We start from the raw sequence: 16450 nt of genomic DNA, 5'->3' as shown, positions 1-16450 counted from the left end.
GGGGGCCGGCCCACCACCAGCTCCGCGGCATTTATCACGGGCCGCCCGGCAAACTCCCGGTTAGAAACAGATGACTCTGTAAGGACCTTGAGAAGCATAACTTAAACATACTAGAACGTAAGAGAGAGCATAAGACGTTAGAACCATCGTCGTCATGATACTCTTACTATTTGCAAACACAAGACAAAAAAGTCCAGATTTATTTACCAAATGAAGCGGTCCAGGCGGTGGGCTAGGTATCAAAGACAGTTTTGCAGCAAAATCTTTTATGTGATTGTCAACTTCAAAATCTTTACAGAGCTTCAGATGAGTCAATAAGCTAAAATTAAAAAAAAAAATCAAATCAGAAAATAAGTGTGAGCATCCGTTTGTCATCCTCGGCATTTCTAATCCAAGCTGGAGTGTGTGCGGGAGGCAGCAGCTCCAGGGCCGTCAGGGGGCAGGGCGGGGCTGCCCAGGTTGGGGGTGGTCGGGGGGGCTCGGGGGTTGGGGGCTGGTCACACGGCTGGGATTCCTGCTGTTTTCTGCATGTGTCGTACCTCAGCAGGGAGTAAACATCTCAGGGGTCCCCACACGCTATATTCTTACAATAATGTAAGCCAGAGAAAAGAAAAGGCCTTTGAGGAAATCCTAAGGAAGAGAAAATACATTTACAGGACCATTGCATTTGTCGAAGAAAATCCATGTGTACGTGGCACCCGCACAGTTCAAACCACGCTGTTCCAGGCACTGCTGCACGTGATTTATCTATTTATTTTATTTTTTAAGAGATTTTATTTATTTATTCATGAGAGAGACAGAGACACAGGCAGAGACACAGGCAGAGGGAGCAGCAGGCTCCATGCAGGGAGCCCGACGTGGGACTCGATCCCGGGTCTCCAGGATTGCACCCTGGGCGGAAGGCAGGCGTTGAACCGCTGAGCCACCCAGGCTGCCTGCTGCATGTGATTTAAATGCAGAACAGTGGGACACCTGGGGGGCTCAGTGGTTGAGCATCTGCCTTTGACTCAGGGCGTGACCCCGGGGTCCCGGGATCGAGTCCTGCGGGGAGCCTGCTTCTCCCTCTATGTCTCTGCCTCTCTCTCTGTCTCCCATGAATAAATAAATAAAATCTTAAAAATTAAATAAACGTATGACAGACCAGCGGCACCCAGGGGCAGTGGGGCTGGGAAGCGAGCACAGGGCACCTTGAGGGAACCTTGGGGGTGGTGACAGTGTTCTCTATCTTAACAGCAGTGATGGTGATGTGGTATCTATATTCAGCAAAATTCAGCCAAGTGCCCCGGACACCCCGCTGCGGGGCCCTGGGGCGGACCCGGCCTCGCCCACCACAGCAGGACCTGCACTTACGTTCTTACTCTAAGTAACAAATCATAGCTCTTCCTGGAGTAAGTCGGGGCGCCCAGGGTGGTGCACTAGGTTAAGCGTCCGACTCTGGATTTCGGCACAGGTCATGACCTCAGGGTCATGAGATCGAGCTCCCAGCTCAGCGTGGAGACCACCTGAGATTCTCTCTCCCTCTCCTTCTGCCCCTCCTCCTTATGCTCTCTCTCTCAAAATAATAAACACATCTTTAAAAATAATAGCTCTTCGTGGAGTCAGCGTCATGATTTGGAGATAATTCAATGTTTCTCCATAGTTTATTTACTATAAAAGTAACAGTATCAAATTAAAGAAAAAAAAACAAAAAACAAAAAAGAAAGACTTTCCATAACCTAATTCCCCAGACACCACCAGGTAGTCTCTCCCAATTTCGGTCCACACAGAGGCACAGTTGACCCGCTACCATCGCAGCAGAAAAACAGATTTAAAAATCTATGAATCCGTGTTTATAAACTGCCTTTTGGATTTCTGTCACTTGTTTTTCTCCATATTTTATAGTTCCGGTCGTTCAGCAACGACCATCGAGAGCCGACCTCGAGAAGCATGGACACTGGATGCATATTTCAAGGCAAATGCAGGTTTGCCTCAGTGTCCAGGAGGGCAGTATCTGCTGCCAGTGACACCGCGAAGGTCCCCTGCTGAATGAACACACATAACGAAGGCCAGGAAGGTACAGCAGTGGCTGCCCGAACCTGCCCCCCGGAGGAAGGGTGGGATCGCCATCCCCGCTTCCTGGAAGCGCACACTGAAGGTGGCTGGAAAAGCCATCTACCTTCAAGTGCTGAAGATGATCAGCAAATTAATAAAAAAGGACCCTGCCCTAATTTCTCCTTCCATTGCTGCCCGCGCCCATTAACGAAGGCGCATACGCCCCACTCAGGAGGTCCTGGAAGGAGCCTGAGCGAGCGGCGCTCTGTTCTGCTCCACGAGGGGGTCCCTCTCTGTGGGGGTGAAATGCAGGCGAGACCCAAACTACGTGCAAGGACCCACCACGTTGTGAAAACTCAAACGCTGGGGTGCTAGGACCTGAGTCCCGAAGCTCGTGAGGCTGGCCGGGATGGATTCCTGCCCGTCGCCCCACTGACCACGGTGTGAGAACCAAAATGACAGTCTTTGCAGAAGCCTGCGACTTGCCAGGGGTGGCTGGTGGGTATTATGACATTATGGGGAAACCTCTGTTGACCGCCTCTATCTTTAAGCAAACCACCGCGAATTCCGAGGCTATGATTTTGTGAGAATGAAAACAAGGCGGCCAGCGCGTGTGTGGCCGGGGATGGACCACGTCCACAGGCCACGATCACCCCCGACGGCAGGCGGCCGGCCAGCGCATTTGACCCAATGCTCTCTGGATTTTTCAAAACTTCTCAACGTGCTCAGGCTAAAAAAATGCTCAGTACCAGCATTAAGGCACTTGAAGATTCCACCCAAAAAAAAAAAGAGGATTTGTTAACGGTCCGTGAACCCAACAGGAACAACGGCCGGGGCGGCCTCCGCTAGCCGGGAGGAGCGTGCGTTCTCGTGGACGTCTTTGTTAAAAGAACCAGACAAACATAACATCCTCCCTACTAATTTTACTTCCCACAGTTTGGCTTCCTCCTCTCGAGCCGGGCGACCTCCCCACACGCTACAGCTGCAGGAAGGATCTGGGCCAAGCCAGGGTCAGCCCCCCGCCCCCCGGGCCCCCGGGCTCACCAGGACAGGCAGTCCTTGAGGGCGTTGTAATAGGGCAGCTTGGAGACCACGCACACCGCAAAGGGCACAAAGCAGCCAGCCACGCCCACGGTCGGCCAGGACGGCTCCCAGTGCGCCTTGCCGTTGTAGAAGCAGGACTCGTCCTGGAGAGGAAACAACAGGCCCGGATCACCTCCCGCCCGTCGGTCCCCACGCTTTGACCCTCAGCGGTGGGAGCACCACAGCAGCAGCGAGGGGGCAGGAGCCCGGCCAGCATCCTGCTCCCCGACAGCCCTCCACAGTGTCCCTGCCAGGCCCCCCACAGTGCCTGCTGTCTGTGACCTGTGAGGTGGCGCAGACGCTGAGACGCGTCCCAGCCCAGGAGCAGCTCGCCACCCCGGCAGGAAGGGGCGCGCGGTAAGAACATGGTAGACGCAGACGGGCCACGGGCTCTGCTTAGGAGGGAAGAGAACTGCAGCATCTGAGCGTGTGTGTGTGTGTGTGTGTGTGTGTGTGTGTGTGTGTGTGTGTGTCTCAGCTGGAGGAGGCACGTGGAGCCAGGATTCCAGAAGCCACATTGCTGGGAGCCACGGTCTGGCCCCAGTGCAGGGCTGTCGGGGTTTTTCAACAGGGAGGGAAGCTGCAAGAACAGTGTCACACGGGGACGCTGCAGACGTGAGGGTCGTGCAAGGCAGGTATGGGGAGGGCCCTGCAAGCGGTGGGCACGCCGTCTGTGTCGCCCCAATGCTGAATCTACACCCACTACTCTCAAATCAGTGTGCTGGGGGCCCCCAGGCGGGTCACCGTCCTCTCTGTGCCACCATCTGCCTCTTCATCTGTCAAGGGGGGTGACACTGACAGCTCCCAACCTCGCTCATTGTCGTGTGGGTGAAAACCCTGCGGGAGGGTCACGCCCAGCACTGGGCTGCACACACGTGGGCGGCTGGCCTGGGACAGCCATGTGCCGTCTGCACCCCAGGAGGAGCTCAGTCCACGGGAAGACGGGAGCATGGGGCAGGGCCTGGGTGGTCACTGGACACACGGGGAGGGAGGGGAGGCCGGCATGTGGGGCCCGGGGCGCCCCGAAAACACTCAGGCATGAGTAAACCCCATAGGATGTATTTAACGTAAGCGCCTCTCTTAACAGTCGCTTCACAGACGAGCTCCCAGAGCACCTTCCTGAACGATCCAGCCACTCATCATGTCACTGCTGGAAGTGCCTGCCAGGGAGGGCTGGGGCTCGGCTCCCCCCTCGTCTCCCACCCCTACCTAACCCAGCCGGGCAGGCCGTCAACGCCACTGCACGGCCTCGAGGGGGTCCTCCCTGAGCTGTGCACCGCCTGCCCCGGGACCCTGGTCCAGACCCCGAGGTCGTGCACTCATATGTCAGCGGAAGGCTGGGCTCCCACCTATTTCTGAAGCCCGTCAGGCGCGTCCATGCCACCCCACAGACGCAAGGGGTCAGAGCCTGTCCAGTTGCGCCTTATGCCCCCCGACACTCAGGGTGACAGCCGTGAAGATAACTGCCCCAGCCTCTGACGGCAGAGTGGGGAGGGAAGTCCGGGCAGCCACCTCCCCTCGCCGTGGATTCACAGACGTCCCCGGACGAAGCACCAGGGCCCTTTCTGCTTCTGGAAACCCTGTGGGCACCTCTTAAGGTGCGCAGGGGCTCTGTGAGCTCCGCAGAGGCCGGCCAGCTCACACCTGGCCCTGCCCGGGCGGGTGAGGGCCGAGTCCCACTCGAGAGGCCCAAGCCTGTCACCCCACACAGAAGGCGAGGGGCGGAAACCCCCCGGGCCCCTCGGCGAATGCGTGGGTGGGCAAGCCGGCGCATACACACACCACACGGTACGACCCGGCCATAAGGACGGAGGCTCCGCTGCCCCACAGGACGAACTCTGAATGCGGCCCACGGAGCGGAGGCAGCCAGATACCGAGGCCGCCCGCAGGCTGGTCCACCGGCAGCAGGCGTCCAGCGCAGGCAATCAGTGGGGGCAGAAGGCAGACGAATGGGGCCGGGGGGCCGGACTTTCAGGGTGACGCATGCCTCTGGACCAGACGTGGTGGGGGCTACACCCCACTGGGAGTGTATGGAGCACCCTGACGCTAAAACGATTCCAATGGTGGTGGTTGTGTGATGTGCATCCCCGCAAAAATAAAAAATACTGGGGCGCCTACGTGGGTCAGTGGTTGAGCGTCTGCCTTCGGCTCAGGTTGTGATCTCAGGGTCCTGGGATCGAGTCCTCCGTCGGGCTCACTGCTCAGCGGGGAGCCTGCTTCTCCCTCTGCCTCCGTCCCTCCCCCCAACTCATGCACGTTCTCTGTCTCTCTCTCAAATAAATAAAATCTTAAAAAAAAAAAAAAGCAAAAATAGTAAGAAATACTTAAAATGAATTCCAGAGGGAAATCGCAGCAGTCACGTACGTGCAGGGGTCGGTAGTACTGGGCAACCACGCCGTACGTCCTGTTCCCACAGACATCCGTCAGCACCAGAAAGTGGACACAGTCTTCCTTCGGTTCGGAGGCCACACATAGGCCCCCTGTGGACAGAGAGAGAAGAGGAGATGTCGTCACGGCCTGTAGCACCCACCTCCGAGCCCGGGGGAGCTACCCCAGGGCCTGGAGAACCTGTCCCTGCACGGCCAGCCGGGGCACAGGGACGGCCAGGTGCCATCGGCCCTGCGCCCCTCAATCCCTCCGCCGCCCTCTGTGCTCTGCAGGAAGGAATGTGAGACAACCACAGACAAACCCTTTGGGGTGCGCCCGGGGGAGGCAGTGCAAGGGTGTCCCACTGTCCCCGGGTCGTAACCTAGGACCAGGAGACAGACCCCACTCCCAACAGAATCCCCAGGCAGGGAATGCCGGACGGGAAAGCAGGGGTTTTGCCATCAGCCACTCTGGCGCTTCTCAAGGACAAGGAAAGCACGAGGGCTGCCACTGCCAGGACCGGGCCAATCTGGGCTGCGGGGCCCTGGGGTGCGGTGGGGGAGCTGGGCCCAAGTGTGCTCCGCAGGAGATGCCGCAGGCTAACCTTGACCCACCTGCCAGATGGGACCGAACGTCGAGGGTGAGGGTCCTTGGGAAGCACATCCAGGAACCACGAGGCCCGGCCAGCCCAACAGCCCCTCGTCTGGGATGCAGTTTTCCAAACCAGGGGGGCTGTGCTATGTGGTCTACACACCCTGTAGCTCCCAAACCCCCAGGATTAAGAGAACCGAGTCCCGTGGCTGGACCTCGAGGCTGTGAGGGGACACCAGCCCCCCAGGCTGTCACACTTTCCTGACTTGGTTTCTAGAAAGTGCGGTGGGTGCGGCTGGAGAGCAGAGCAGAGGATACCTGGGAAGCAGAGCTGAGGCAGGGCGAGCAGGTCCACGCCGTTGGGGACAGTGACATCTTCGGGAGGGAGGCCCTTCCAGGGCTCAGATTTGGGCTTGTCCCTCTTCTTTCTGAACGAGCGCCTCCTGGTCTTGCTCAGGGTGGCACAGGGGGCGCTGGCCGTTTGACTGTCCTCCTTAGTGACGAAGGGAGGCACAAACACGGACAGAACCTCCGGTTCGAGAGGAGGGCCGCCCACCCCCTTCCGCTGGGCCTGAAGCAGAAAGGGACACGGTCACCCACGGCGCTTGCCTTCACTCCGCCGCACCTCCATCCGAGCCCGGCCTCGGCGTGTTCCCCTTCTACCCATCCCCGGGTGCCCGATCCGCACCTGCCAGGGGCCCCCACGGTCAGGACCCCACGGAGGTGGCCTCAGGGCCCCAGAGACCGTGCACCCAGGTGAGTCACACCATGGCGAGGGACTGGCTCTTCGGCCGCCCCGGGCCACACCACGCGACAGTCAGAGCCCAGGCCACGGGCCGCCTTGACTTCCAACCCGGCTCTGGCTCCGCTAGGCCCCAGCGGCCAACACCGCCTCCTCGGGCGCCCTCCCAGGGGCTGGGGTCGCGGGTGGAGGGCCCAACCCCGACGTCCCACTGGAGGCCCCACGGGCCGTCACGGGCTGGTGGGGCGGCCCGTGTACTGCGCAGCCCAGCGTGGACGGATTGCCGCCCCACGCCCCACGCCAGCTGGGCCATTCGCCCAGGGGTCTTGTCACAGGCGGTCTGGGGACACACACAGAGGGTGAGAGGACTGCCGGCTGCAGAGGAGACACGCGCCCTTTCTCCCGCAACCAGACGGTCCCCCAGGACCTGCACATCGGGGTCGTCCAGCCTGAACGCTTTTAAACTCTAACTGGGTGCCAGATTTTTAAAAGACCTTTTGCCTTTTCACTCCCCGCTCCCAAAGGATAGAAAGAGCAGGGCTCTGCCTCCGACCTCCGCTCCGTGTGGCCGCGATGCCTGGGAGCTCATTCTGGGGAGCAGAAGTGTGGCCAATCCCGAGCTCCCGGGGGGGGGGGGGGGGTCCCCAGGCTGTGACCCAGCGGCAGGCGGTCAGCTCCCAGTAGACAGAGAGCCTATGGGAAGGGGGGAGGAGGCCGGGCCGGGTGGGCACGGGGTAGTCCAAGATCTCAGAGGGACTCGGCATCAGGAAGGACCCGGTTGTCACCAGGAGAAATGGAATTGTCGCTGGCTGGAAAGGAAGGGCGGGCATCACAGCTTCAGGAGGAATCGTGGGACCCCAGGGGATCTCCTCCTACCCTGGAGAGGATTCCTGCAAGGAACTGCGGCAGGAAGTACCCTCTAAACTCAAGAAGCTTATTTTTATGCTGATTGATTCACCAGAGAGACACAGAGAGGCAGAGACTCAGGCAGAGGGAGAGGCAGGCTCCCTGGGGGGAGCCTGATGTGGGACTTGATCCCGGGACCCCAGGGTCATTCCCTGAGCCAAAGGCAGATGCTCAACTGCTGAGCCACCCGGGGGCCCTATGTTGTATAAATTAAATTCAGGCAACAATTTCTTTATATTTGGAAAAAAAAAGTTTAATACCAGGAGGAACAACGATCAAACACGGGAAATCCATATTACTGGATTTTTGCATCTCTGTGTATCAGGCGCAAAAGGAATCCGTGTCTTGAGTTACAGAAACCCTTTCTAAAACCTTCCTATCAAAACCCAGCAGTTCGGACCTACATACCCATGAAAGTATGCAAGTCCACGCCTTCCTCACATAAAACAAGACACCAGTGGAGGCTGGGCACGCTTTCCTGCAACCTCCCCTCTGCTCAGTCCCTCCGCCCTGACATCCAGGTGGCCGGGACAGACACCTCCCTCCTTGCAGGCTGTGCTTCCCCCTCCCCTAGTGCTGACTCCCTGCCCCATCGTCCTCAAGTGCCTGGCCTGGCCGGCAGTCTCAACACTCAGACACTCACGTGGTGTCTCCCTTGGGGACGGTGCCCAGAGTCCCGCTGCCAGGTCAGATCTCTTTCCAGTCCCAGACAGGCCACACCCAACTGCCTCCTACATACCTGACATACTCAGGTGGGTCCTTTAAACGTGCAGCTTCAAACATTAAGTTCATGCTGATTTTCCTAAAACCTGAGCTTTCCACCCACATGCTCCCCTGATAAAGACAGTGCCCCTCGGGTCACCAGAGCTGGCCCTCGGGCCCCTGCTCCTCACTCCCATCTGCAAGCCCACCCAGCAGGGCCACTGGCCTCAGGAGGGCCTCTGAAAGGCAGCTCCCCCCCAGCTCCCGCCACCCCATCTGCACATTTCCAAACCAAGCCCCAGCCCCACCTGTGGCTCAGAGCAGGTACAGATTCTCCACGGGCTAATCCTTCGAGGTGTCTGTCCTGAATGACATCGCCTCCTCCCGCTGGGCCCAGAGCACCCACCTGCACCTCCATCCAGGCTCACACGGGCGGGGGCGGGGGGGGCATCCCCTTTTGAAAGAGCACACGTGACCTTGTCACCTGCCCCAATAGATAGTGGCTCTTGCCACCTGGCACCAGCTTTTGACCCCCGCAGATCCCTGGATGGGCCCAAATCAGGGTCACAGACCATCTGTCCCTCCACCAGAATGAAAACCGAGTCTTTCCGTACGTCACCGTTATTACTGTGTATTCCATGTACATGTCACACGTGTGCATGTGGCACAGGCAGGATGACGACCTGGACTGTACACCTGAGCAGCAGGCCAGCCTGCTTCCAAAGCCAGGGTGTCCCCAAAGCCATGCATGACTGACCCTCTCATTCTCCAGACACAAGCAGCCGTGTTCCAATGCGGTGCTCTCCCCTGTGGTGCTGGTCCCTGCCCGTCCCTTGCCTGACATGTGCCCAGTCCCCTCCCCGATCCACTTCTTCATCTTCACCCTCACTGGAGGGGGACTTTCCTCCCCTGCAGCCAGGCCATCAGGCTCCTGACTCCTCACCTCCTGGAGCACCTCCGTCCTCCACCTCCCTCCACCTACCCCCCCTCACCTCCTAGAGCACCCCCTTCCACCTCCACCTGCCCTGGCTCAGCACAGAAGATGGCTCTCGGTGGATGCTGCTCATCTATCTGCTCATCTACTCCGGGATCTCTCAGAGCACCGTCTCTAGGGATACGTCACCACGCTAAGGAATAAACTACCTCTCGCTTATCTGGAGCCACTTAAAGTAAAACGGCCAAGATTCAGCCAACCTGGCATTCAGCAGCTCATCACACATCTGTTTTTCCTCTGAACGTATACCCTTGTCTTTTCTGATCGGATAAGCCATACAGTCTCATGTTTAAAAGCTAGCAACCTTATAGGAAGAATAAAAGAAATAAGAACAGAAAGGAGGACAGCCCGGATGGCTTGGCGGTTTAGCGCCGCCTTCAGCCCAGGGTGTGATCCTGGAGTCCCGGGATCGAGTTCCACGTCGGGCCCCCTGCATGGAGCCTGCTTCTCCCTCTGCCTGTGTCTCTGCCTCTCTCTCTGTGTCTCTTATGAATAAATAAATAAAATCTTAAAAAAAAAAAAAAAAAACAGAAAGGAAAGGTTCTCCCAATTCCGTGAAAGGGTGGTTAACACCCCGTACACAGTGTGAAATTCAGTCTTTTCCTTTCTTATCTCTCTATCAATATGATTTTTCCCCTTTGATGCAATCACCCTCTTTTAACGGTGCCACTAGTGTCTTTCCCCACTTAAGCCCACGGTGTGGCTGACTTCCTTGTCGCAGCTGGACGGTGCCACACGGGGACGACTGAGTAGTATACCTGGCCCACTCCCTACGGAGGAGTGGCTGGTGTGCTCTCAGTTCTTCATCACACCCACACACTGAGCAAAGGCAGCAGCGAGCAGTCTCTGCCATACATAAGTGCACATGTCCGACTGTGTAACCAGAATAAATTCCTGAGAGCACAGGCCTGGATTCCAGTTTGCAACTGCCCCTCCTCCCCTACGGGGCAAGATAAGGTCCGTTTCCACAGACTCGTGAGTCGTTCCTGCTCGTCTCTCGCAGACACCGACTTGCTAACCCCTACACAGTAACAACCATTTCAGTCCAAAAAACCAGAGCTAATAAAAAAGTAAGACACACAACACCCTAATTCATAATGTCACAGATTTACTTCTGTGAGGTTGTAGAGTGGCATTCACACAGGATGGGCCATCATTTGTGAAATAAAACAGAAAACAATAGTTTTTTGTTTGTTTTTAGTGCTGTAGAACTGTGCTGTCCAGCACAGGTAATAGCCATGTGGCTATTTAAATTGAATTTAATTAAAATTAAATGAAATCAGGGCACCTGGGTGGCTCAGTCAGTGAAGCGTCTGCCTTCGGCTCAGGTCATGACCTTGGGGTCCTGGGATCGAGTCCCACGTCCAGCTCATTGCTCAGTGAGGAGTCTGCTTGTCCCTCTGCCCCTCACCCCACTCCCCCTGCCCGTGTGTTCTCTCTCTCTCTAATAAATAAATAAAATATTTAAAATAAATTTAATTTAATTTAATTTAAAAGCCAGTTCTACAGTAGCACTAGCCACTGGCTTCAAGCAGCTGGTAGCCACGCATGGCTAGTGGCTGCTGTACTGGATGGCACAGACGAACACTGGCGCCATCACTCAGAAAGTTCTGGTGGACAGTGCTGCTCTAGAAAGTGAAAGCCAGGATGCTCCCTGTTAAATACCGTTACGATGCGCCTTCACACGCGAGAATCACACTAGTGACCTACTCTATGGACAGTGCTCTTGGCGCTCTCCTACCACCCGGATGGGTTAGTGGTGGATCCTTCCACACCCCACTCCTACTCTCCACGGTAACCAGAGAGTGGAGGGAAATGTAACCAAGCACAGAAACTCACACGGGGACAGAGCTGTCTCCGTCACCGTCCTCACAAAACAAAACCACCCAGTCTAAGAAATGAGATGAAAAGTTAGGACGCCTTAACCACCCTAACATTAAGTAGGATGGTTCTCATACCTCTGGGTGGGTTTTCACCCGTCACCAAGCAGAAATGCCTCAAGGACAGAGACATGGTGATTTTAAAAGTTATTAAAAAAAAAAAAAAAAGCCTAGGATGTTGGAAATAGAATTGCTATACAGTAAAAGTAGCCAAGTGAAGTCATGTGTTTGGTTAACTGTAACGTCAACATCACCCTTAAAGGACGCTCACTCCAGGAAGTTGGACCCATCTTGTAAGGCCGCCTTTTTCCCACTCCAAATATTTGCTCTCCACCCTTTGTGGAACCCCTAACTGAATCAGCATGCAGGGAAAAAAAAGGATAATCATCAGAATGCAGAGTAGCAAACTGCCCCCCTGGCCTGGGAAAGCCACAGCCTGCTTGGGTCGGGAAAGCACCACCGTGCACATTCCAGCTGATTCATCCTACTCTCAGGACACGTCTCTCGTTGGGGCAACCAACACATGTGTTGAAATCACCCAAGAAGCAACTGAAACCAGGTCATTTCCTATGAGAAGAAAAAGGAGGAAATGCCATTTGGCAAACTAGAGGCAGGGAGACAACTCAGTAGATGAGAGACAGAGGTCAAAAAGATATGCAGACACCATGGGGGCTTGGGGAGGAAGGAAGGAGGAGGGAAATGCAGAAACCATTGAAATGGGCCTTGTATTGAAGTCAAGGAGATGGGGCACCTGGATGGCTCAGTCGGTGAGGTGTCTGCCTTCGGCTCAGGTCATGATCCCGGGGTCCAGGTCATGATCCCGGGGTTCCGGGGTCAGGGTCCTGGGATGGAGCCTTGTCTCTGGCTCCCTATTGATCGGAGAGTCTGCTTCTGCTTCTCCCTCTGCCCCATCCCCCCTGCATGTGAGCTCTCTTTCTCTCAAATAAATAAATAAAATCTTAAAAAAAAAAAGTCAGAGACCACCGAGACACTAATAGACATTTGTCCAGTTAATGTTAGCACCACGTAGCTTCTCCTGATGACCTCAACCCTTCAACGCTGCAGCCCCAAATACTCAGGTGCCTTCCTGCGCCTCTCCCTGCTGTGGTCCAGAACCAGAGGACCTGCCCAACTATCCAGGCGGCAGAGCTGGGAATCTTGGAGTACTCGGGGGATTGCCACTAACGAAAGAAAAATGCCACAAACAGTTATATGGACGTCCCGGGCCAGGAGAAAAAAGAGAGTCACAACCCAATTAAAAAAAAAAAAAAAAAAAAAAAAAGCCTGGGTGCAGAACCAAGAAAAAGTGAGGGCACAGGAAAGAAACACAGAAAATGAGAATGCCCCAAACTGCTGCTTTCCGGGAAAAGGGTTTGTCACTCTGGCCGCCAGGACACGGCGGGGGGGGGGGGGGGGGGGGGGGCGATGCTTTTTCTGCAAGGGAGACAAACCGCTAGGTTTCATCGCAGAGCGGCCAAGCGCCGGGCGCGTACCAGGGGCCCGCACACCCCACACCCCACACCCCAGACCCCAGACCTCGGGACGCCGACCGTGCCTGGAGCAGCGCCCGCCGCGCAGGGAGGAACCGGGGTAGGGACGGAGCCCTCCGTCGGGGCCGCGACCCCAGGCGCCCCCGCCCCGCCCTGGTGAGCGTCCCTAACGCCGCACCTGGACGGCGCCCCCGGAGCCCGCGCTCCTCCCCAGGCTGCTCGCGGCGGCCCCCGCCCCGCCTCAGTTTCCCCGCCCGCCCTTACCTGCTCGGGGCCGCGGAGGCTGTCCCGGGAGGGGCCCAGCAGCGCGCACAGCTCCAGCAGCCCCGAGGGCAGCGCCAGAGCCTGCGGCGCGGCCTCCGCCATGCCTGCTCGGCGGCCCGGCCCGCTGGGCGCACCCCGCTCGGGCGCCTCGGGCCGCCGACCCGACCCGACCCGACCCCGGCCGCGACCCCGGCCCCGAGCCGCCTGGGCCAACACCGCGCGCCGCGCAGCCAGCCGCCGGGTCCGCGCAGAGCCGAGCGCGGGGCGGGGCGGGGCCTGCAGGGGGCGGGGCCTGCAGGGGGCGGGGCCTGCCGAGCCTGAACGCGGCCTGATAGGGCGGGACGATCCCTGGGGGCGTGGCCTTCCGGGGGCGGGGGCCTGCTGAGCCTGAACGCTGCCTGGCGGGGGCGGGGCGATCCCTGGGGGCGTGGCCTCGCGGGGGCGGGGCCTGAGGGCGGCCGCGGGGCCGGGCGGGAGGGCGTCATTTCCGAACCTGCCCGCGGGTCCAGGCGCGTGCGCGGTGTGTGCGCGCGCAGCCCCCCCGCCCCGTTCCCCCGCGGGCATCCCCCTCCCCAGGGAACGGGGGGAGGAAGGGGCGGGGTCCCCAGGTGGCAGGTGAGGGCGCCCAGCCTCCCGGGCGGAGGGCGTGGAGGCCACCTGCCCCCGGCGATCCCGGGCCCGCCCTATGGGGCGTGGAGAGCTCCGGCTGCCGCGGCCTCCTGGAAGCCCTCCTGGAAGCCCTCCTGGAAGCCCTCCGGCGTCCCGGGCGAGGACCGCAGGAAAGGCTGCTGGGGAAGCCTAGAAAGATCCATTCCTGGTTAATAAATTGCGCGGTGAACCTTGCTGGCCCTGTCCAGCAGGAGGTGGAGCGACCTTCAGCAGGAACCCCGGCGGGGTGGAGCCTGCGAGGGGCGGGGAGGAGCTGCGGGCCTGGCCTGACCCTGCTGGGGGGACCCCGGCCCAGCCCAGCCACAGGCGGGCTCCCCCTCCCCCGCCCCGCACTGCCTGCGCCCTGACCTCGCACATCATCCCTTCCCCGCCCTGGACCCCCGCACATGCCTCTGTAAAACCAAGAGGGAACCGATTCCAAAGGAACCCCTCTAGTTCTAATAATCTAGGATTCATTTTCTAAAAACCTCAAATGCTTGATAATGCTGTAAAGCATCCGTCATCAGCCTGGGAAGCAGAGGACCGGAGCAATGTCACATCACATGGGGGATGGGGTGGGCCTGGCTTACTAAGTTACTTATTGGGCGTGGGTCACGGGGGCTCTCACGCAGGTCTGGAGGCCTCCCGGCATCCACGGATCTCATCAGTGAGCGTCAGGTGGAGTTACAGTCCCTGACTTAAAAAAAAAAAAAAAAAGAAGGACAGATTTTGCTCATATTAGGCTGTCCGTGGTGTTTTCATTGTGGGTGGCCTCAGCACAGGGCAGAGTGGAGTCACCGTGGTCTCCCCGCCCCCCCCAGGAGAGGCTCACAGAAGCAGGCTGGAGGCACAAGCCACTCAGGGAGGCAGCAAAGCCCTGGGCTCCGGGCACCTGGGCTGGAGCCTGGCTTCTGTGTGAGCCCTGGCGCAGCCAAGCTCCTCAGTGGGGCCCTGGGCGATTTCCTGTTTGTTCAAATAACGCGGGGTGTGGTCAGGATTGGAGGAGGTAAACACTTGGCAGCCGCCAGGAAGATCCAGCAAGGCTCAGGCAGGAGCCCCGTCCCTTTTCCTCCCAGAGGTGGAAGGGTGGGTTTGAGGAAGGAACTCCAGGGAGAAACGGGTCCGGGCCTGGCTCTGGCCGTGCATGGGGCCGGGAGGTCCTGCTCCTCTGCGCCTCACCATCATCCCAGAGAAGGGCCAGAGGGCCTCCGCAGGGGGCTTCTGGCTCCATCCCCACTCTGTGCTGCCCAGGGAGTCCCAGGGCTCACACTGCAGAGAGGTGCACAGCACTTGCGGAGCACCCCATCCTCTAGAGAGCACTGGTGGGATGGGATACAGGAGTGCTGATAACCAGCAAAGGCACGGGGGAAAAGCCGCATAAGGGTCACCTAGAGGCGGACAGTGCGGTGAGGGAGAGGGGGAGCATGTGGAGCCTGGCCGACAAGACCGTCAGCACAGGGCGTAGCCTGCCCCACGCTGGGGTCAGGGAGGGGACAGCGGGCCAGGCTGGAGAGCCCACTGGTGCCATGCCTGCTGCACAGCGGCTCTCGCTGTAAGCACCCCCCATGCTGAGGAACAGCCTTGCTGCTCTGTCTCACTCTCAGGATTACTGTAAAAAGCAAAGGAGAAAATAGATATGAAAATCGTGAGCCGTAAAGGATAGAGGCAAAAATAGGGGGATGGGTGCACCGTTGTGAGTGTGCTAGACAATGACCAGCTGTCGACTTCGGGAAGGGTAATTTTACGTTGTGGAATTTCACCTCGATAAATTATTCTTTTAATTTAATTTTATTTATTTTAAATTTATTTATTTATTTATTTATTTATTTATTTATTTATGAAAGACAGAGAGAGAGAGAGAGAGAGAGAGAGAGAGAGAGAGAGAGAGGCAGACACAGGCAGAGGGAGAAGCAGGCTCCATTTAGGGAGCCCGATGCAGGACTTGATCCCGGGACTCCAGGGTCACACCCTGGGCCGAAGGCGCCTGCCTTAGAAGCTGGTTGCAAATTATTTGACTCTTCCTTTTAAAACTGTAGTTCTTTGTGTGCGTGTGGCACATGTTCATGAAAAAATACATATAAGCAAAAGGCAAAAAACCGCACAGCACACAGCATAAGCAGTTAAGTTTGTTTTTAAAGATTTTATGTATTCATGAGAGACACACAGAGAGAGAAGCAGGCTCCTTGCAGAGGGAGAAGCAGGCTCCTTGCGAGACTGCAAGATGCGAGACTCGATCCCAGGACCCCGGGCTCATGCCCTGAGCTGAAGGCAGATGCTCAACCGCTGAGCCACCCGGGTGCCCCAAACAGTTAAGTTTTTGATAAACAGCTGTATACACACACATGCACGTGCGCACACACACATTTGGGATTTAGTCCTACGTCTGTGAGCTGGTACTAAACAGACTGCTTTGGAACGTGTTGTGCTTTTACTTTACAATATAGGATGAACACACTTTCACACAGATGTGTGAAACCTTCCAGTGGAACAACAGACCTGAATACAAAATCTAGTGAGATGCTGGTAACAAGGAAAGGACCTAAAACAAAATTCCATCAGATGATTCGAAGCAAAACGAAGGTCAAGGGCACGTCAGAAAACGCTAACAGAAAAAAAAAAAAAAAAAAAAAAAAAAAAAGAAAACGCTAACAGAAAGAAGCAGGGCCCGGATTTTAACTCCAGACAAAGAAAGAATTCAAGGCGTGGAGCACACGGGGTGAGGACCGCGGAGGGAGTGTCCTGGCCTCTGATG

The 16450-nt window shown here is 57.3% G+C and overlaps 1 protein-coding gene across 4 annotated transcripts in view; it reads right to left on the bottom strand.

Annotated features, from left to right (window-relative positions):
• DENND3 (DENN domain containing 3) overlaps positions 1–13173 on the bottom strand; it is a 50381-nt gene extending 37208 nt beyond the window's left edge. For all 4 annotated transcript variants that reach the window (XR_005368835.1, XM_038555631.1, XM_038555632.1 and 1 more), the window contains exons 1-5: positions 13051–13173; positions 6391–6643; positions 5479–5594; positions 3076–3218; positions 208–319 (exon numbers count right to left, since the gene is read on the bottom strand). Coding sequence is in view for 3 of the 4 variants with exons in the window: in XM_038555631.1 (XP_038411559.1) it covers positions 208–319; positions 3076–3218; positions 5479–5594; positions 6391–6643; positions 13051–13152 (726 nt within the window). In the remaining variant the exon portion in view is untranslated. The remainder of the gene's footprint in view (positions 1–207; positions 320–3075; positions 3219–5478; positions 5595–6390; positions 6644–13050) is intronic.
• Between the last annotated feature and the right edge of the window lie 3277 nt (positions 13174–16450).

Source organism: Canis lupus, chromosome 13 (assembly GCF_011100685.1).
Source record: "Canis lupus familiaris isolate Mischka breed German Shepherd chromosome 13, alternate assembly UU_Cfam_GSD_1.0, whole genome shotgun sequence".
In the NCBI taxonomy this organism is placed as follows: Eukaryota; Metazoa; Chordata; class Mammalia; order Carnivora; family Canidae; genus Canis; species Canis lupus.
Note: the sequence above shows the minus strand (reverse complement) of the source record. Positions and strands in the feature narration are given on the sequence as shown.